Consider the following 22,764-nt stretch of genomic DNA (forward strand, 5'->3'; position numbering starts at 1 on the left):
AGAAGTAAAAAATTTATATTTTTTTGAGAGTGGTCATTGGTAAGTGTCAGTGGATGCAGCTTAAAAAATAAAATCCTAATTATTCAAGCACATATCTGATTTATTTCCCTTGTGATGATCATGAAGCGAGTTCGACGAGAGTACAAGTTACAATGCGTAATCTAAAAAAAAAAAATAATAAGTAAAGATAAAGGGGGTGTAGGATGGGCAGCGATGAAGCAGCAACCCATCACCATCAATGCTGCCCCAACGCATGTGATCAGAGTTAAATTATTTTTATTCCTGAGATGGGGCCCGCTAATAAATTAAATTTTGGTTACCCAAACAGTACAGAGTCAGTAGAAACGGGCAGAAGGGGGGGTTGGTTTGATAATTTGGGAAATGCTGGCGTGCGAAGCCCGCCTACCATAAGTAAGGTGAGCCCTAGCTCGACCACAACTCTGCTCTCTTCACCTTCGATACGCTCTCCAGCACTCCCGCTGGCGACACGTGTCCCATCACGGTCACCCTCTTGCTCTCCAAATCTATGCTGAATGACGTCACCCCTGATGCATAATTAATTAATTAATTAATTGACATGGACAATGAGAATGACATTATTTCATATTTTTTTTTATAAATTATTAATTAACATTTCAAGCTTTTAGAGCTAAATAAAAATGCCAACGGCCTTGATAAGGACATGTTTGGATCCATATGAAAGATAATTTTATAAATTAATTTTTATTTATATACCTAAAAATTTACATAATTATGAGTGTTACTTGATAGAAAAGTTATGTTTAGTTTTTCTAGCCAACCAAACAGACCCCAAAAAAAGGGGGTAATATTGAGCCTTTTGATTTATTTTCCCTTTCTTCTCCCTTTTTTTTCTCTTTTGATTGCCTTCTTTGTGACATATGTGCAAGACCCAAAAACAGTGCAAAATATTACTATATTTGGGGACTATATTCAAAATGGTCTGTGCACATATATCCAGACATTGGCTGAATATTGATTTCAACAACATACATAACATCAGTACTATAACAATATCAACCCATATTTTACCCTTTGACCCTTACATAAAAAGTCTTACCACTTTTTGAATTTTAAATTTAACATATTAAATATCTAATTTTTATAATTTATACCTATTAACTATCTAATTATTTAGCTAGTATTAAATGTGTAATAGACGTGTGATTAAGCGCGTGAATAATGATTAAATATCTAACCGAAAAATATATATACACAGTTTATAAATTATCAATCGAAGCAAAGAAAATAAAGAATGGTGCGTGATCGTGAGTCATTGATCAAGGTAAAGAGAAAAATGATGAGTAAGTTGATCACGAGTTACTAGTCGAAAAATGGAAAGAATGGGTCGATCATGATTCGTAGATCTCCGGCCAAAGCAAAGACAAAAGATCGGGATTAGTTAAGACGACAATGATTGATAAGAGACTTGGTTCTTTAAATACTTATTCAATGAGTTAGATTTAAAGTTCAAGAGGTAAACTTGTCTTATAAAGTTCGAGAAAAAAAATATGACTTTGACTAATAGAAATAATTAATAAATATAATGAGTGGGCATTTTTCATAAGAAGAATATTGTGTTTTTAATGTAAATGTGTAGGGTAATATTTAAGGAACACTTCCTTCCTAATTTAGGCAGCAAGCATGAAGTACCTTCCATTTTGGAGATGTGCTTCTTCACCTTCCCAGCACAGCCTTGACAGTGCAAAGACACTCTCATCACCACTACCTGCAACCACACATTTCACACACACACACACACCCACCCATCTCATCAAAGTCCCTCTTAATCCTCCCTCTACAATGCAGTAAGCATGTTATAGCTCAGATTCAGCTGACCTGAAACACTTGCTCCGTCGACGTCGAGGAAGCCATTGGAGGCGGCGGTTTCTGAATGGCTTTTACATCACGTCTCGCAGGGGTTGATGATCTCATCTTGTCATGATCGGCCGAACTAAATCTGCGAGAGTGGTGATGATGATGACGACGACGATGATCAACCAGGCGAGCGTACCTGACGACGCTGCTGTTGATCAACTTGGCGTGCTCCGCCTGCGGCGCTATCACCGAGCGAGGATCGGCGGGGACGCACACTGCAGTGGCTGCCTGGGACTGGCACATCAAACCCCCCATCTTCATCTTCATCCTGGTAGACTTGGTATTCATCTTCGCCTTTCACATGCACACACACACACACACACAATCGTAAGCAGAGAGTATGGATAGAATGACAGAGAGAAAGGAAAGCTAATGGGTAGAGCGATGATGAGCAAAGTGAAGTACTACTGAGAATGGAATGCTGTATTAAATGGCGTAGCTAACAAACGGTTGGCAAGAAAGTGACACCATGAACAGTACTATCAGTGTACTAGCCATCTTTCTTCTATATATATATATATATATATATATGATGCATATATCGCAACCCTCTCAAGAGTAAATGATTTGGACCAATGGGAGAGTAAAGATGGGATCGAGTAGGCTGATGAGTAGAGTGATCCTTTTGATGGGCTTCAAGAAAGAACTGCCACTGCCCCTGGCATTTTCAAGATGAGTTCTCTAATGCCTAAATTAGCCATTGCTATATGTGGGCTCTAAAACAATATATAGTTGCAAATTGAGAGTGAGCATGACGTCCCTTCATAATTGGAGAATGCAATCCAAGTAAGTTTGTCTACCTCCTCGTCCTTAATTCTCAAAAGAGAATCTTAATTTTCTAAAAAGATTGTATTTATTTTTAATCTCTCTTAAGATAGTTCCAAAGATTTATTCAATAGTGAGGGTTGTTAGGAGCATCGTCTCCATGTGAGACACTGCGTCCAAGCCCTAGCTAGCTCAATGAAGGGCTAATAAGGTTAAAGGTTCATATATCCTTAAAGCCCCCATGGAATGAGATGTAAATGGCGTGAGAAGTACGTCATGAAAGAGGTGATGGCCGTGAATGCTACAGATAACTACTTTGGCATGGTCCTGGTACCACCCTTTTAATTCTCTTGCAAGCTTTATTCACCAAGTGGACCAGAATAGATCAATTTGGTCTCTACTGCATTCTTCCTCCTCAATAAATGAATGTTACATTACTAGTCGTCTATTACTGCACTCATCCCTCAGCCCTTCAACGCCCAGCACTACCATGTTAGAGGAAATCCATAAATCCATCAACCCATCTAATTAATTTTCTCTTAACTCATTTATTAATACGTACGTCAACTGCATGTCCCAAAGTTTAGTTTTGGTAATAAAAAAAGGTTACAGTTACAGTGGTCACTTTTATATATGACCAGAAGAATTCAAATCTCTCTCTCAATTCCACACACAAATTCTGTATCTAATACACTTCATAGACTACTAATTGCATGTGTACACGTGTGTGTGATGAATCTGTGTACCCAATGCACATCCAAAAGATAGACTAACCAGAGGGCCTATATATATATATATATATATGCAACTCAAAGTTGTTCTTTTAAGGCAAAAGCTAAGAAGAAAGAAAGATAGCATTTTCTTTCTTTTATTATAAAGGGGGTTAAAAAAGGACCCAACATGTATTAATGCTAGATGACTTCGAGGGAAACCACCGTGTTTATTTGTGAATGTCATGCGTCAATGGCAAGCCATAACTCATCATCCTCTGCGTGTATATATATTTGTATATGTATATTTATTTTATTTTTTGAATATTTTGTCTATGTATATTTGATTTATTTTTAAGCAATTCTCTGCAATTCAATGGTAATCAAACATCAAAAGTTGAAAAAATATTATAATTTTTAGGTAAAAAATTAAATCAATCAAACGTCTTCAACATTTTTCCTAAAATTTAATTCTACACAATTCAATTATCTAGAAAATATTTTCTTTCTATACAAATTTCATGTTTACAATCAAACACATCCTTAGAGTAATGCTATTCTGCCACCCTTAGTGCCACCCTCGATATATCATGATATCTCGACTCCAAAATATGAAGAGTGACCCAAAAGTAAATATTTCAGATTTCTGCCCTTTCTCTCGCCCACTCGAAACGACCCTCTCCCTGTAGTCCATCGCTCCCTCTCTCTCTTCCGGTCGTCGCTCCCTTTTCCTTTTAGCCATCTCTCTCTCTCTCTCTCTCTCTCTCTCACACACACACACACACACATTATGGCTTGCACTCAAACTTTCTCTCTTTCTCTCACACTCTTGCCTGCGCTCCACGATCTCGTTCCTTCCTTCTGCTCGTCCCGCGCCACAACGTCTCTGGCGTCCTCGTTCTGACCCTGATTTACAGCAAGGTAAGTCTTTCTCTCTCTCTTTCTCTCTCTCTCTCTCTCTCTCTCATATGTATATATTTAAGATTTAAGTTTAGCCGAAAGTTTAAACTTAGATCTCTAAAAATTCAACCATTGCTCATGAGAGGCTCGACGCATCACGACCCTGTCTGTTCAGCCTATACACGTTCGCAAGCAACCGATGGCAGCATTTGGCACGTCCTGCGACATCATTTTCAAAGTCGTGATATGACCGACCAATGTTGAAAATGCCCACGAGAGACTCGACGCATCACGACCCTATCCGTTCAACTCATACATGGCCGCAAGCAACCGATGGCAGCCTTTAGCTCATCCTGCAGCATCCATTTCAAAGTCGTGGTATGATCGGCCAATGATCGAAAATGCCCACGAGAGGCCCGACGCATCACGACCCTGTCCGTTCAACCTATACATGACCGCAAGCAACCAATGACAGCCTTTGGCACATCCTGCGACATCTCTTTCAAAGTCGTGATACGACCGACCAATGATCGAGCACGCCCACGAAAGGCTCGACGTATCACAACCCTGTCCATTCAGCCTATACACGTCCGCAAGCAACTGATGGCAACCTTTGGCACGTCATGCGGCATCCCTTCCAAAAGCGTGATACGACCGGCCAATAATCAAGCTTCTTTCTGATTTTTGGGAATGTGGGTCAATAGAGATAAGGGTGTCCGGTGGCTGCCTTGGATTGCCGAAAATCACCTGCCATAGTGGCCGATAGTGATTGGTAATGTGTTTACTATTTGGGTTTGGCCGAAAGTTTTAGACTTAGATATGGAGATTCGACCGTTGGATCTTGTTGGTTTTTGGGTATGTTAGTTGATGGGGATAGAGGCCTTGGGTGGTTGTCTCTGATCGTCGGAATCAACCAGCCACGGTAGCCGGTGACGACTGACAATGCACTTTTAAGTTAGTGATACCAAATTAAAAATCAGTTCTCTACGAAAATTCAACTGTTAAATTTGCTCCATTGTTGTGTATTTTAACCTCATTGAGTTGGTGTTTCTAAGGATAGGCTTTGATTGGAGGAATCTTCGACCGACGATGGTCGTCGATGACTGCTCGTGGCTACAGTTTGGCTCGTTTGGGCTTTTTGCGTGTACATATATACATATATATATTTGTATCTTTCTTCTACATTAATTTTTTTTGTTTGCTGATGTTTTTTGATGGGGTGATGTTGATTTGGTTGTTGAAGTGAAAATTAAAAAAAATAATTTATTTTTTTATTGTGATGTTTTGAATATTGTGAAAGTTAAAATGAAATAATTGATTGAAATTTGAGTGTTAATAAATTTAATTGGTTTATATTTTTTTTGTAAATTTTTAAAGTGAAATTGAATGGTAAATAGTTATTGTTAATTTTATTTGAATTTAGATATTTATTAATGTCTATATATATATATTTTAAATTTATATTAAATAAAATTAAAAACATTAACTAAATGGAATTGCAATTTTTACATGTTAGGTCCGGAATACAAATGATATATGTAAGTGATGATTGTTATATAAGGTCTCCCAATTCAAGTGTAAGTAATTATTTATTATAATTTTATTTTTCTTGATCATGTTTTATATTCAATAAGTGTATGTTTAGCATTAATTTGTGCTTTAATTTCTTTCAGGTTCATTGCCAAATTGGAGTTTCCTTGCCATTGGGATGAGTCAAGGCCTAAGATTGAGTTTTAGCATTTTTATGAATATTTTTAATTATTTCTCATGTATTTCAAAAATAAAATTTGTCGAAAGATTATTATGTTATATTTCAAAAATAAAATTTGTCGAAAGATTATTATGTTATATTTTGTCCCTTACTTTGTTATGTGACCAAATGCTACAAATTAGAGAATTATGTTATATTTGAAGATGAGTCATTGATATATATATGTTATACATTTGATTAGAATGTATAGAGTAATAATATATAATTTAATTAAGAAGAAAAATAAATATTTTTTAATTTATTATAATAATTAATTAATGTAATATTTTAAAAAAAATGAGTAGATTTAAAAGAGTTGATGACATGTGTATTTATTTTATATTATTTCAATGAAGAGATCATATTATTACAAATAAATTAGTATAAATTTTATTTTTAATTTATAATTAATTAAATATATGTGAAATACATATCTAAAATTCAAAATTGAAATATTATCAATATCTTCTAATTTATACACTATACAATTATATGTAAAATACATTACTAACAAGTGTATAATACATAATAATTTTATATTTTTTAAATGTTTGAATATTTAACTGAATTTTTTTCAAATATTTTTTTACAACAAATGTTTGATTAAATTTTAATTATATTTAAAATATATCTAACAGAATAATTACTCAAACTATTACCATTTTAAATATTCTGTGTATGCCAAATTACTAACAAGGTTCTTGAAGACTAATTTAAAACACAAATGTTATAAATTTAATTAATATATTTTCTATATGTCAAATTAAATTTAATTAATATTTTTAATTTTATTTAATATAAATTTAATATATATATACACATTAAAAAATATCTAAATTTAAATAAAATTAAAAAAAAAACTATTTACAATTCAATTCTTAAATAAACTTAATAATTTCACTTCAAAAATTCACAAAACAAATACAAACCAATTCAATTTATTAATATTTAAATTTTAACCAATTTAATTTAATTTTAACCTTCACAATATTCAAAGATCACAAATTCAATATTAACTTCAACATCTTCAATACAAATTCATAATTAAATATCATATTAAATATCAACATTTATAATATTAATTAAAATAATTACATAAGAGAATATGTAAATATATATATGTATGTATGTATGAACGAAAGTCACAACTGTCGCTACCAACGCTGTCAGCAACTATTGTTGGCCGAAACTTTCCGTGATCAAAGCCTACCATTAGAAACACCAAATCAAGAAAGTAAACATACAAAAAAATGAGACATATTTAACGGTTAGATTTTAGTAGATCTGATTTTTAATTTTCAACCAAATTTAAAAATGCATTGATAGCCACCACCGGCCATAGTGGCCGGTAGTTTTCGGCGATCAAATACAACCACCCGACACCCAAGGGCCCATCAACCAATATACCCAAAACCCAGCAAGATCTAACGATCGAATCACCGTAGATCTAAACTTAAAGTTTCGGCCAAACCCAAATAATGCGTATATATGCATTGCAAATGGTTTTTGACAATTAGAGACAACCGCCCGACACCCAAGGGCCCATCAACCAATATACCCAAAAACCAACAAGATCAAAAGGTCGAATCTTCGTAGATCTAAGCTTAAAATATCGACCAAACCCAAATAGGTTTAGAAGACTTGCCTCCTTCTAGATCGAGGCCAATGGAGATGTGCAATGAACGAGAAAGAGAGAGGGTTGGAGTTGTTGCAATGGAGGATGCTCGGTCGTAGGGGCAGGGGAAAGAGAGAAAAAAGAGAAAGGTGGAAGGGGGGAAGAAGTATGAACAGAAAGGAAACACGGAAGAGAGTGAGAGAGAGAAAGATGAGTTAAGGGTATATATGTATTGAAGGTATATTTATAATTATAATAGTGGCTAAATTTGTAATTTTCTTTGGGGTGGCACTGAAGGTGGCATTGAGGGTGGCCGAATAGCATTACTCATATAATTAAGTAGCTCCCTTGTAAAAGGGATAAAAAAAAAAAGAAGAAGCTATATTTTGGAAGTGAAACACTAACTTGTGATTCCAAATGCTAAAAACCTGATTGAATATCATTATTGTTGTTGTCAAGATATTACAATGAGTTTAGTTGCTGGAAAACGTTGCCGTCAAGCAGCTTAAGTCTGCAAGGAAGAAAACAATCAGAGAGTGCGAGAGGGTCCTCGCGCAAAAACTCTAATGCTTAAGTCAGACATTGAGAATGATAAAAGTCTGAGAGCAATATTTACATAAGTATCAGAGATGTATCTTTTCTAGAATGAGTGTCTATCTATTTATTGAGGAATATAGAGTAATCTAAAGTGTCACATGATTAGAATACTTGTAGATAATATTTATGTTGATTATTCATAGTCTAGTTAGAACTAAGATTATTGTGGACAACATCTATCTTTTATAGATGATGCTTATTTTGCCTTTTTTAGGGATAAAATTCCTTGTGGATGATTATTTATTTATTTATTTTTAAAAACTTTCAATTATCGAAGTTTTCAAGTTTACACGTTGTGTGGGACCCCTTGTATTCGGAAAAATATTTCAGTGGAGCACCGAATCTTCCTGCGTACTTTGATTGATAGAGAAGTCACGAGGCCTTGGTGCCGTGAGCCGTGGTCGGGGCCTTTTGGGTTTCGAGGATTTAGCGCGTCCTCTTCTTATTTTGCCCTTTTGGGTTAATTTAATTTTTTTTTTTGATCTATTTTTACTACAACATATCAATTCCTCCCAAGTTTTTTTTTTAGGTTTACTAGGAAGAAGACTAGCTTTTCTTTACAGATCATCTCACATGTTTTTCTTTATCTGTAGGCTTTTTCGGAGGTATTTTTTTGAAAATTTTTGACCGACCCAAGGTTTTCTTTCCCTTTCACTTTCTTTTTCTAGGGGGTTTCATCTTCCCTTTTTTTCTCAATCTTTTTGCTTCTTGTCCTGTAGTTGTGAACCCCTGAGGTTGTTGTTGCCTTGCGTCACCAGCCGTAGCTGTTGTTGCCTCATGTCACCAGCCACGATCATCGCTGCTTCGCGAACCAACTGCGACAGTCGCCGCATCGTGCCTCCAATCGCAGCCATCGTTGGCCGCTTCGCACCTCCAATTGCTTTGCGTTCCAGCTGCGGCCATCATCATCGCCATCAGCCGCGACAGTCGTTGCATCGCGCCTCCAACCTTTTCACGCTTCAACTGCGGCCATCGCCGTTGCCACTTTACACACCAGCCACGACCATCTGTCAAATTGCGGCCGTTAGTCAGCTTGAGGTCATTTCGTTAGCTCGCAGCAATTCGTCGTTGTCGCTCCCCCTATCTCTCGGCCTTTGTGGTTTTTCCAAGTTTTTCAGGTTCTTCAATTTCCTCATATCTTGAATTGCACATAACTACTTGGGAAAGGTTGTTTTGCACATAACTTTTGTGTTCCCACGAGTGATTGTCGCCATATGAGTTTTGAGCAAATTCTGTGATATTTTCTACTAATGACCTTGGGCCGCATGTGTCCGAGGCGATTATTTTCATCTAGTAACATTATTGATCTCTGGATATCTTAACGGTGTGTCTTTACCGCATGTGTTTGAGGCGAGTCTTTTTACTATTGACCCTAGACATCTTAACAGTCTCTTTTGTCACATGAGTCCAAGGTGAGTATTTCCATCTACCGACGTTATTGACCCCCGAACATCTTAACATTGTGTTTTTGTCGTGTGTGTCCAAGGTGAGTATTTTGGTCTATTGATGCTATTGACCCCTAGACATCTTAACAGTGTGTTTTTGTCACGTGTCTGAGGTGAGTTTTTTTACTATTAATCCCCACACATCTTAACAGTCTTTTTTGTCGTGTATGTTCGAGACGAGTCATTCCATCTATTGACACTATTAACCCTTAGACATCTTAATGGTGTATTTTTCTCACATGCGTTTGAGGTGAGTCTTTTTGTCTGCTGACACGATTGACCTTCAAACATCTTAACGGTGTGCTTTTGTCACATGTGTTTGAGCTGAGTCTTTTTACTATTGACCCCCAAAGATCTTAACGATCTTTTTTGCCGCATGTGTCTGAGGCGAGTCTTTCCATCTATTAATGCTATTGACCCTCAGACATCTTAACGATGTACTTTTGTTGCGTGTGTCTGAGAGTGTAAAGATCTGAAAAAATAAAAAATAATTAAATAATAATTAAATTAATTAAATTAAATTAAATATATATATAATAAATTAAAAAAAAGGTGAAAATATAAAAGAAAAGGGGGAGGCGCTCAGGCAGCCCCCCTAACAGAAATTAATCTCTCTCTTTCTCTCTCTCTCTCTCTCTCTCTCTTATTTTCTCTCATTCCTTCTCGGATTTTCGTCGATTTCAAGCGATCCGGCCGTTTAATCTTCGATCCGACTTCATTAAAGCGCCCCTGAACTACAAAGAAGTAAGCGTTTTGGCTCGATCTTGTCGATTTTTGTTGCTGTTTTCGAGAGATGAATGTATAGACGCGATGTGGGCTTTTTTGGCCGATTGTTTAAGGTTAGATCTACGAAGATCCGACCGTTGGATTTCTTTGATTTTTGGATATGTTAGTCGGTTTGCTTGAGGGAGTTGGGTGGCGGTCTTAGATCGCCGGAAATCGCCGGCCATGGTGGTCGGCGACGTTGGCAGTGTGTTTGTCCTTTTTTGGCCGAGAGTTTGACTCTAGTGATCAGATCTTTCTCATTTTTGGGTATGTTGCTCTCCTTGGTGCTGCGCACCTCAGGGTTGTCTCCGATCGTTGAAAAAATGGCCGGCGAACGGCAATGGCCAGATTTTGCCCCTATTTTGGTCAAAAATTAATTCTCAGATCTATTAAGATCTAACCATCCGATAGATCTCATTTTAAGATATGTCGTTATTCGTGGCGAGGGCTTCGTATCGGTATATTGATCGGTCATTTTTGGCTGGCCGGCGGTGGTCGCCGGCGGTGACAGTTTGCTGGGAAGGAAAAGGAAAAGAAAAGAAAAGGAAAAGAAATGAAAATAAAAAAATAAATAAATTACAAGGAAAAAGGAAATGAGGGCGTTGGGGGTTGGGCATGTCGGGTTAGGTTTTGGCCTAGGATGGCAGGGCCCAATTGGGTTATAGGATGGCCCAATGTGTTGGGCATGATTAACCCAGTTATGGTAGCCCTTGGGCTGACCCACTTGGCTTGTTCTCCCTCGTCGCTTGTCCGTGGACCTAGGATGACTTGGTTAGGTTGGTCCTACTCAGGATATCGACGTCAGTCTAATTTGGGTTCTCTTTAGATCTCCTAGAATTAGCAATATGATTGGCGAGTCATTTGGTTGATCGGAGTCCTATGGACGAAACCCTATTAGATGACTCGAGGCCAAGTAAGACTGACCCCGAGTGCATTCTAGGCTAGCCTATGATGATGACGTTGGTTTATTTCGAATCCTAATTTCTGATGGATTCCTTTTATTCTGAGGCTAGAATATTGCAATTTATTCCTTTTAAACCATTTATTAAATTATTAATTAATTATTAAGTTTTTAAGAAAATTTATCAATTTAGTTATAAATATAAATATATATGTATTTTTTATAAAAGAGAAATTTAGATAAAAAATATATTATCTATATTAAAAGAAAACTAATTTATGGGTAACTATAGAAATATATATATATATATATTATGTTATTACAGCCTATAAGTGGGTGTGTAGTTCTACTATACACTTACGCGTAGCAAGCAAAGTGAGGCATGATGACGTAGTCGATGGCTAAGCTCGACAAATTTCATGACACCAAGTTCGAATATTGCGCGGCCCAATGTATAAAATAATCAATTTAGGGTGTTAGGTAATGATTAGGATTTTCGGTAATTTTATTTCGTCGTTACTCTTGTTACCTAAATGTGACCACCCCATTCTATTTATTGTAGGTTCAGATTCTCAAGATTATGTTCGATCTTCTCTCCAGACTTGGACTTGAGTCATTGTTTCCCAAGCGAGTAGACATGATATGTTATGTTTACCTTATATTATGCACGTATATACTGTTTCATGCATAAAGGTTATAAATTTGTACAAATTTTTATATGTATAACTTGTACATGATTTTTATATGCGGATCATAGAAAAATACTCTTAAATGTTTCTAACTTGCATGGAATATTTTTATTCTACTAGGAGAGACATAAACTGAAAGATACCCTAATTGATTTCTTGTTTTGAGAATGTTAAATATTGAATGATTTGGTGTATTTTAGGCACCACATGAAATGATAAATGATTATGACTTGTGCATAAATTAGGGTATCATTTGCATTATTATTAGAGGATTATCTAATAGATTTCCTAGTGACTCACAGCTATGTTGCAAGGAAACACTTCATAGGTGTCGTTTTCCCGTTTCCGAAACGTTTCTTATTCCCGTTTCGGACCCTATTTATGCCTATTTTTTTTGGAAAAACGTCCGTTTCCACGTTTCCGTTTCCTATCGAAAACGTTTCCCGTTTCCGTGCAACATAGACTCACAGCAGGAAAAGATCATGGTACTGTGAGGCTTGGCATTCCTAGGCCATGAAAGATACGGATAGTATGTTTTAGCACTGCTGTCACGTGGGCTATTATGATGATATTGTGTGATGATGATGTATGTGCCGATATATATACTTGTGTGCATGTGTATATAGGCGTTAGGCTAGTTTCTACTAGTGTGTCATCAGAATCAGTACATGCATCTCATATAAAAGTATAGGGGACTTAGGTGGTTAAGAAATAACTTATGGGAGTTGTCTTTAGGTACCTATTTTTCCTACACTATGTTTTCCTTTGAAACCTCAAATTATTTAAACTTATGGTTCATATTTTCGCTGTTTATACCATTATTATGTCATTGTACTCATAATGATCATCCTAGCATTTTTATTGTATACTCTTCTAATGGACATGACATACCTTATACTCGCGAGTCCACAAGACTCACCCTTTTTTATTAAAAATATTTTTAGGGAATTCTCCTTTTGATTATTGGTCGAGCAGATCTTCTGGTATGATATCAGACCCTCTTTTGAACCCTGATGTGATATAGGATGCTTTGTGGAGACATACACGTATTGTAGAGTCTAATGTTTTGTCTTTTATTTTTGTTAGCACATAATTGTGCCAAGGGCCCGAGATACGGGATCGGATATGTATTTATGACAGCAGTGTGATAGATATTCTTATTTTCTACAGCTGCTGTATATGGAATATTGAGATATTATGTTAGAAGGTGAATTGGTATTTTACTCATGTTCTATATCTTGTCAGTAGTATTGTTTCATTCAAATCAAGCTAGAGAAGAGGCTTATTAGTCCATTGTGGGGCCGTTGGGCCTAGGGATTAGTGCCGGTCATGACTTATCAGATTTCGGGTCGTGACAGAGATGAGTCTTGTTCATCTACTGACCCCCAGACATCTTAATAGTCTTTAGTCGTTGTGTGTGTTCGGGGCGAGTTTTTTCATTTATTGACCCTCAGACATCTTAATGGCGTGTTTTTGCCGCGTGTGTCTGAGGCGAGTCTTATTCATCTATTAACCCCCAAAGATCTTAATGATCTTTTGCCGTCACATGTGTTCGAGGCGAGTCTTTTCATCTACTAACGTTATTGACCCTCGAACATCTTAACGGTGTGTTTTTACCATGTGTGTTTGAGGCAGATCTTGTTCATCTACTGACCCCTAGGCATCTTAACGATTTTTTTTGTCGTGTGTGTCCGAGGCGAGTCTTTTCGTTTACTGACGCTATTAACTCTCAAGCATCTTAACAATGTGTTTTTGCTACATATATATGAGGTGAGTCTTATTCATCTATTGACCCCCAGACATCTTAACGGTCTTTTGTCGCCACATGTGTCAAACGCGAGTCTTTTCATCTATTGACCCTCAGACATCTTAATGGTGTGTTTTTACCGTGTATGTCTATGGCGAGTCTTGTTTATCTATTGACCTCCAGACATCTTAATGGTCTTTTATCGTCACGTGTGTCTAAGGCGAGTCTTTTCATCTAGTGATGCTATTAACCCTCGGACATCTTAACGATGTGTTTTTATTGTGTGTGTCTGAGGCAAGTCTTGTTCATCTACTAACCCCTAGACATCTTAACAATCTTTTGTCACTGCATGTGTCCAAGGCGAGTCTTTTCGTCTACTGAAGCTATTGACCCTCAAACATCTTAACGATGTGTTTTTGTCGCGTGTTTGAGGCGAATCTTGTTCATCTACTGACCCCCATACATCTTAACGATATTTTGTCGCCACGTGTGTCCGACACGTGTTTTTTCATCTACTAACATTATTGACACTCAAACATCTTAACAGACTTTGTTGATCCATTCTTTTTGCGGATGGCCTGCATTGTAGAGAAATGAAATCCATGAAAAAAATTTATTGATACATCCTCTACCAAGTTTGGGGATTTATTTATTACACTAAGAATCAATATTAAAAAACTAATCTAACAAGTCATAAGAATGATATAATTTGAGATGGTTTTGTCGAGATCGCCTCCCTGTGGTGGTTGTAAGATTCACGTATTTTGGTTCAATCATCTTTGTCGTCAGGCTATTTTGGTAATGGTGAGGGTTTCCTCTTTATCTTTCCTCTTTATGGATGTGATATAACAACTTCATGCTTTCTTCTGATCGCCTCAAACTTTCCCTATTTTGTGGGCCGTTGGGAACTTCAATAAGAATGATATAATTTGAGATGGTTTTGTCGAGATCGCCTCCCTATGGTGGCTGTAAGATTCACATATTTTAGTTCAATCATCTTTGTCATCAGGCTGTTTTGGAAACGGTGAGGGTTTTCTCTTTATCTTTTCTCTTTATGGATGTGATATAATAGCTTCGTGCTTTCTTTTGATCGCCTCGAACTTCCCCTATTTTGTGGGCCGTTGGGAACTTCATTAATAGATATTACTGCCTTTATTTCATTGAGAAGTGGTCGTCCTAAGATAACATTGTATGTTAACGAGGGTATATTGATCACCATGATGTTGGCCTACCTAGTGGTGCTCAAAGGCTTTGTTCCCAAGGTGATTGCAAGCTGCATTGCCCCAATTGTGGGGACAAATTCCCCAATAAAGATGAACATGGGGAACTGTACTAGTTCTAGGCAATCCTTAGAAATATTCATCTTTTCAAAACAATTATGATATATCAAATTGACTGAGCTTCCACTATCTACTAGTATTATTTTAATTGGATGTTTAGCGATTATTGACGAAATAACCAAGGGGTCATCATGTGGCATTGTGACCTGTCCCTAGTTGGCAGGTGTGAAGGTAATGTCTTCCTCATTAGCATATACCGGTATCACTAAATTGACTTGATATGCTTGTCGAACATAAGCGATGAGGTATGGCCTGCTATAGTCTCTCCCCCTGATATCATGTAGATCGTCAAATTGGTCGGTTGGTTGTCTATTGGGGGATTTCGTCATTCCTCTCCTCCCTAGTCGTCCTCTTGCCTTTCATCTACACATTGGTCCATTTTTTCCTATCTTCTCTTCATGTCTCCTCCAATCTATTTCTTCAGTTTGAACATACCTTTGCAATTGTCCTTTTCTGATTAGAGATTCGATTTGGTTCATTAATTCTTGACATCGGTCCTCTCAATGGCTGCCAAGATATGAGAATAGGAATTAGAGAGCGGGGTGTAGTTTTTGTAATGTAACTTTGGGGTGCTATCATTTCTTCTCACACTGTCTTCTCTTTTGTTGTCACGGTCTTCAGAGTCTCGTTCATTCTATTTTTGGTTCTTTTCTTCATTTGTCCCCATGGTCCTCATGACCTCTGTTTGTAGAATATACTTGTTTGCTCTTACAAACAAATTTGCCAGAAAAGCTAATGGCTCTTTAGCCAAGGATTTTTGCAATGATGTAGATCATGTTCAATGTAATAAAGTTGTAACAGCTACTCCCACTTGTAAATCTCGCACCTCTAGTGTAGCATTTCAAAATCTATCAATGTATCGGGGGCAACGTTTCCTTACTACTTTGTTTGATACTAAAGAGGTACGTAGCATCTTTCTTCCATTGGCTATTGATGATGAAAGCTTTTGTGAACTCGTACTTCAACTACTCAAAAGTCGATATGGAATTGTAACACCCTACCTTACACGGGTGCGCCACTATAAGGGAATCTTCGGGAATCTTTTTTTTTTTAAGTCCATCATGCGTGGTGCCATAAGAACAATCTTCACATGTAGATAAAACACCTGACACATACAATGGCCGGCGTCCGTGGTGATTTCAAGAACAATCTTCACATGCAGATAGAATCCCGAGAACCCGAGCCTTGCCCGTTTAACTAATCAAGACCCATAATCTTAAAAACTAAACGAGACATATTATAACGCAGCGGATATATTAACATCAAACCCCGTGGCTCTTACATAGTATCTCCACAACAAAATACGTAATACAATCTACCAAAAGATAACATCACCATTATACAACTGTTCATACATATACCAACATAAATACTAAAGCCTCTGAAGTGATACAAAGACTAACAAACAAGCACCATTGGCCCTTAACAGGTCATGTCCTCACCCTTGCAACAGTCTCTGGCTGGAACGTTGAATGTTCTAGGGACATAACCTAGGTTAGATGATAAAACATCTAAGTGATGGCATAAAACAGTTTACAAAATGCATGAAAGACATACTAGCATGGCATATACAGACACAACAACATGCAACACGTTTAATTTGAAAAATCTCCTTGACATACTCAACCTCCCATGAAAAATCCATTCCACACACATTTGGGGTTGACATTGCCACGGCATACTTAATCCTCGAGTCCTTACTGTGTCACTCATTCACCTGGATTAACTTTGCCCCATTCTCAAGAAAACCCTATCCCGTCCCCCATGGACATAACAATGACACGAAAATCAATACCCCAATGATATGAATATCACACGCCATGCACTAACTCTTTTACAAGTAAAAATAGTTGATGCAATATACCACATGTTCAATATGCATATGATGTCACAAGTACATAAGTAAAATGCCTATGCATAACATCCCAAGTTCTAGAGGGTATAACCGCTCATTTGAATTGGTTTAATAACGTGTAACTTAGTCCAGGAGGGTAAAAACTGCTCATCTGAACCCACTACACACACCAACACACTTTCAACAAGAGTAAGATTAGAATCAAACCACTCACCTTGAACTTATTTGGATCGTCTCGAATCTCGTGTATTACCTCGATTTGCGTGCCAAATCACAAACACTTGAACTTATACTCAACCTCGAGTCACGATACTTCCTAACATCATATTTAATTAAGAAAGTATTAAAATCCATTTTTCTCAATTTTCCATAATTTCGTCTATTTTTCTCCCAATTTTCACCTCGATAATTCCAAAATAATTATTTCCTCAAACATTTTCCCAAATATTTCAACATGATAAATCCTAAAATAATTTAAGGAAAATACTGGAAGAAGAAATACATCACGCACCCTCGCGCGCCTAGCACGTGGGTGCGAGTGGGGTGTGGTGCATGTAGCTCACGCGCCACCTTCTTCTCCGATTTTCAGCTGCCGGCGACAGGTTCGATTCCAAAGCTGAGTATACCCCCTTATAGCCCTCGCTTAGTCGATCACTTTGGCATAACTTTCAGGCCGAAAGGACACTGTAAAGACCACCGGAAGGCCAGTTGCAAGTCGGGGGTGGCGGTTTGCCTCGCTTTCCGGCCAAGCCTTGAAACGACTTAAAACGTGCACCAAAATGCTCCAAAAACTCTATAAACGACCCTCAACTTATGGGGAGCAAAAGCCCTTTATCAGTGATGCTCGATTCAAGCCAAAACACGAGCAATTTTACTCCATTTTTCTTTGAAACGCTCAGCCCCTAACTCTCATTTTATACTCGTTTTCTCGGTCGAAAATCACCAAATCTTGGTTGTTCTTATCTCTTAAGCACCAGATCTAGCCTTTAATGCGCTTGAGTAGCCCTAAATCATGAGGAAGAACCTTTGAAAATCTCGGCCAAATTTTTCGGTCACTTACGCCATAAAATCCGGTCACATCGTCGTCGCTCTTGGCCAATGGCCGCCACTCTTTGATCCATCATGACCTGGAGGCTATTCTAGAGCCTCCATGCGAGCTTCCTGACGGCCAGAGGCAGTTGGCCGGCGGCCATGTGCGGCCGGTTGGTTTCACACCTTGAAGTTTCCATTTTTTCACTTTAGCCCCTCAATTATTTTCCAACTTCATTCCTTCCTATCCATGATGCCCCTAGACTTTTTGTTAATTCCTCTACTGCCCTCAAGTTCCAAATTATTCATTTCCCTCAAGAATTTCTGAAAAACTCCTCGATTCAACCTCTCTCGAGCAGTTTACAAAATCTGCACTTTTGTCCGATTGATCGTTATGACATTAAATCCATTCGTTTCAACCCGAAATCGCACAAGGGTTGTTTTATATACAAAATCTAAGTCCTCAAGATGCTCTGTTGACTTCCTGGATATTCCCTACATCGATTTGATTTTCTTAGCCCGGTCGACAGCTGTACCGAAAACTGTTCCCGATCCCACTTCTTTTGACACCTAAAATTATAACTCGTATTACTCGTCGATACCATTCCATTTTCCTTGGCTATCTAGGGTCCAGAGTACTCCCTTCGATCAATTCGGCTTCTTAAAAGTGCGATAATGTACCCTACAGCCTATTTCTTTCGATAATTTCACTTATGGCCTTCATAAAATGCCATTTATATTTCCAAGAATTTCTCGGATATTACAGAAATGCTCTGGTAGATAGTTGTACCAAGCTCGAGCATGTTCTGTTAAAGTTAAGGAAAAGCTCGGTATATGATTTCATCTTCCCATCCATGTAGTACCATTAGGGATTCATAATTTTGGATGTGGTCGCGAGGATCGCCCTTGCCTCACCTTGCCTCAACACACACTTATCTGAGGCATCTTAAATTTATTTGGTAGAGGAGTATTCATAATAGCTGGCGTGAAAGGGATTCTTTTTCTATACCATTTATCAAGTGTAGGCAACAACTTTTTTTATTTAAGGAGCCTCTCAATCTCCTTTTCCATGTTCAGTGTTTCACGATCACCAACTGTCGACAGTTCTTTATTTCGTTAATCTTTTGTACCAGACCTTCAAGATGAGGTTGTTCTTTGTTTGTAGACGTGCTTTCTACATTTTTCGAGTATTTCTTCTTTCGAGAACTCCTTTATGCACCCTTGTGTCTTTTTGGTGTTCTTTCCCTTTCTTTCCCATGTACTCGGGAAAGAGAATGATCTCGAGTATGAGTACGAGTTCTTTGAGAGATGGTATGATAGGATTTGTCCATATGCAATTCAAGTGTAGTCTCTAAATTTTCTTCTTGTCCTTTTATGGGGTGGCTTAGACCGACGGTAAACTTCTTGAGAGTCGATGGTAGAACTGTTTATGGGGCTATATTTTTCAGTAGATCAGTGACTTCTTGCAATGCCCATATCCCCTCCTCGTGTTGGTGTTGTAAAGCTTCATACTCTGCTCGTGGGACCATGGAAAAGATACGCCCCGAGAGATCGATGAATTCAGCAAGACAAGGAGCTTGTTCGTTCTGGAAGTAGAGTTATGGCTAACCCTAGGAGTGGAATTCTAAATGATTTTGAGGCAGCATCCCATATTGGCCTTAGGGATAAACCCCTAGCGGTACTAGAGGATAAAAACCATGTTGAATGCCTATTTGCAAAACTTTTAGCGAAGCCTGAGAATAAATACTTGGCTAGTTTTGAAGATGAGTCTCAAGTTGTTCCTGAGAAGAAACCATCTAATGCCTCAAGGAGAAGTCATCTGATGCCTCAGGGAAGAGTCATCTAATGCCTTTAGGAGGGAGCTGTTTATCTGATGCCCTTAGGGAGGAGCTGTTAGATGCCCCTGGGGATGAGTCGTCTGGTGGTTCGAGATAGGAGCTATATGACGCCCCTAGGAAGGAGCTGTTTGGTGCCCCGAGAGAGGAGCTGTTTGATGCCCCTTGGGGATGAGCTATTTGATGCCCTAGGGGAGGAGTTGTCTAGTGCTCCGAGAGATGAGCCGTCTTGTGTCTCTGGGAAGGAGTTGTCCAACGCCTAGGGGGAAGAGTCATTTGATGCCCTTGTGGCTCCTGTGATTGCACCTTTATTCTATCTTGACTTTGTTGTTGATTAGTGGTAGTTTCGATCTAAGCCATTACAAATAGACTAATTAGCTTTTCGTACGAGTTCCCACAGACAGCATCAATTATTATTGCTAAATGATGCGTGCTGAATGCACCAAATAATAAAATTACTCTACTTACAATTAATAGTAATGGCAAGTAAAGGTCGATCCACAAAGACTAGTAAATCAAATTTAGTATCATAATTAATTAATAAAAATAAAAGGGAAATGGGGTTTTTTTAATGTTATAGAATAATTCAAAAGAAATAGAATTGAGTAACAAACTTTAATTGAAGACAATATCGATTCAAGGAAAAATTATTCACGGTTGCAAATTGATCACTAATCTCTAATAGATATATTTTTCTATAATCAAATATTTAACTAAAGATTGTCAACAAGCGAGACAAGCTTTACCTTCTCTAATTTAATTAATCTCGGCTCAGCACCCAAATTAATCCTTATCAATAAACTAATTGGTATTAAGCAATCCTCATGAATTTATTGATAACATTACAAACTAAGGAGTTAAAAGATGAAAATAATCGACAAGCATCAAATTATTTAATTCATTCTATGTTTCTCTTAAGCAAGCAATAAAAACTGGGATCATAATTGTTTTGCTTAATTGCCACTTCAACTGAACATCATAACAATTATGGATTATGGATTTAGTTTAACTATAGACTACATAATTCAATCAATTAATAGGCCTTTTTAATTAACTAAATCATGCAATCATTAACATGAAATATAAAGAAGCATAGATATTTGAATACAAACTTGTAAACCGTAATGAAATTTCTTTGAATTGACTTACAGATCTTAGCCGAACATGATGAAAGAAGTGCAAAAATCTATAAGTATTTTTTTTTCTCTCTACATATCTCTTCCTCTCATTCTATCTGTCTTTTATAGAGGATGGTTACAATTTTCAATCCAATTAGGTTGCCAAACTTAATTAGGCTACCTAACTTTATCAAATTAAGCTACCTAACTTAATTAGGCTACCAAATTCAAAGTCTTCTCTAGAATTCCAACACATGTTTTAGCTTGGCACATAATATTTAACTCATTCTAGAAGTTAGAACAAGACTTTACAAGCCATGCAATATTAATTGATTTTACAGCTCCAAAATTTCAGCATATATTCAAGACCATTTTCGGATAGGAAAATGATTTTTCTTGACTTTGATTCCTTCATAAGACTTGTAGCTTGAAATTTATAGATGAATTTGGGTTTTTGAATCACCTCAATTGGACATCAGAAGCATTAGATATGCCCTTTTTAATTTTCTGGTTCGAGTAGGAATTCTGCCTTGTAGCTTCGGGTTTTCTACATTGTTTTGAAAATAACGTTTAAAAACTCAAACGAAATTGAATTTTTTCCCATAATACGATTCTGGAAAGATCAGAAAGTCTACTTTAAGTTTACTCGAGCATGTTTTCATTCAAGAATTTCTTCCAAGTCAAAAACCTGCAAGAAGCTTAGAAGGTCATTATTAAAAATGCTGAATTTTTTGCTTTTAAACATAACTTACTAAAACTTTATCACTAATGTCTTATACATAAAAGATTATCACAAATAAGCACCATAAGACATAAAACATATTAAATAGACTAAATGTAAGGAGAATAAAATTATAAAATTATGAATTTATCACTAAAATATAACAATAAATTTTGTTGTTAGAAAACATCATCGTCAAGCCGCTTAAGTTTGTAAGGAAGAAAACAGTCAAAGAGTGCAAGACATACTTTTTTTGGAATGAATAATTGCCTAATTATAGAGGAATATGAAATAATCCAAAGCGTCCCATAATTAGAATTTTTACAAATAATATTTATCTTGATTATTCTTATTCTGACTGAAATTAAGATTGTTGTAGATAATATTTATCTTTTATAGATTATGCATAATTTGCCTTTTTGTGGATGAAATTCTTTGTGAATGATTATCTATTATTTTTTTAAAAAAAATTAATTATCAGAGTTATAAAGTTTGCACATTATGTGAAAGCCCCTGAGTATTCAAAAAAATATTTTGTCAGCGCGTCGAATCTTCCCATGTACCTCGATGGACAGAAGGGCCGCGAGTCTTTGGCAACCGCGGGTCGTGGTCTTGGTCGGGGACCCTTCGGGACTGTTTGGGCCAAAATGTTTTGAGTCCACAAAAAATATTCAAAAAGTAATAATAAATAATAAAACATCAGTATCAGATAAGTTCGTTTCTGCTCATACCAGAGCCCAAAAAAAAAAAAAAAAAAATTCAGAAAATTAAAGCAGTCCATTCAACTAGGTTGTATATTTTTATTTCTTAATTAAAGAACTTCCTTCCAATCGGTGCCCCATGCAAAAATTGAATTGGTCAAGCAGTCAATGGCAAGGTGGCAGGTCATCTGGGATTTTTTCATATAAAGTAATTAATGCCAGAGAATTGCTAGAGAAGATGGCACTTACAGTATCATGGATGTGTTTGTTTGGTGATACTGACAGACACGGTCTACATTAGTCTTGTGGTATATATCTCAAAAGAGCTTCCTTCCACTGCAAGCTAGTGCTACAGCTGGAAGTCTTTGATTTGTTCTATAAACTC

General features: G+C 37.0%; 1 protein-coding gene across 1 annotated transcript; it reads right to left on the reverse strand.

The window, feature by feature from the left end:
• Positions 1-32: 32 nt before the first annotated feature.
• Positions 33-22,735, reverse strand: LOC127801600 (protein SODIUM POTASSIUM ROOT DEFECTIVE 2-like). The gene is made up of 4 exons (XM_052336866.1): positions 22,629-22,735; positions 1,858-2,190; positions 1,672-1,747; positions 33-545 (listed from the first exon to the last, which is right to left on the reverse strand). Exons 2-4 carry the CDS (start codon positions 2,182-2,184, stop codon positions 424-426), a joined length of 525 nt encoding a protein of 174 aa, XP_052192826.1. The 5' UTR covers positions 2,185-2,190; positions 22,629-22,735; the 3' UTR covers positions 33-423.
• Positions 22,736-22,764: the final 29 nt, after the last annotated feature.

The sequence above is a fragment of the Diospyros lotus genome, chromosome 5 (genome assembly GCF_014633365.1).
Source record: "Diospyros lotus cultivar Yz01 chromosome 5, ASM1463336v1, whole genome shotgun sequence".
NCBI classification, from domain to species: Eukaryota; Viridiplantae; Streptophyta; class Magnoliopsida; order Ericales; family Ebenaceae; genus Diospyros; species Diospyros lotus.

Coding starts and splice junctions, on each gene's coding strand:
- LOC127801600 (XM_052336866.1), bottom strand. CDS start 2,184: ATGAATACCAAGTCTACCAGGATGAAGATGAAGATGGGGGGTTTGATG. Junction 1,748..1,857: donor CGACGGAGCAAGTGTTTCAG/GTCAGCTGAATC, acceptor GTGTGGTTGCAG/GTAGTGGTGATGAGAGTGTC. Junction 546..1,671: donor GCACATCTCCAAAATGGAAG/GTACTTCATGCT, acceptor ATTATGCATCAG/GGGTGACGTCATTCAGCATA.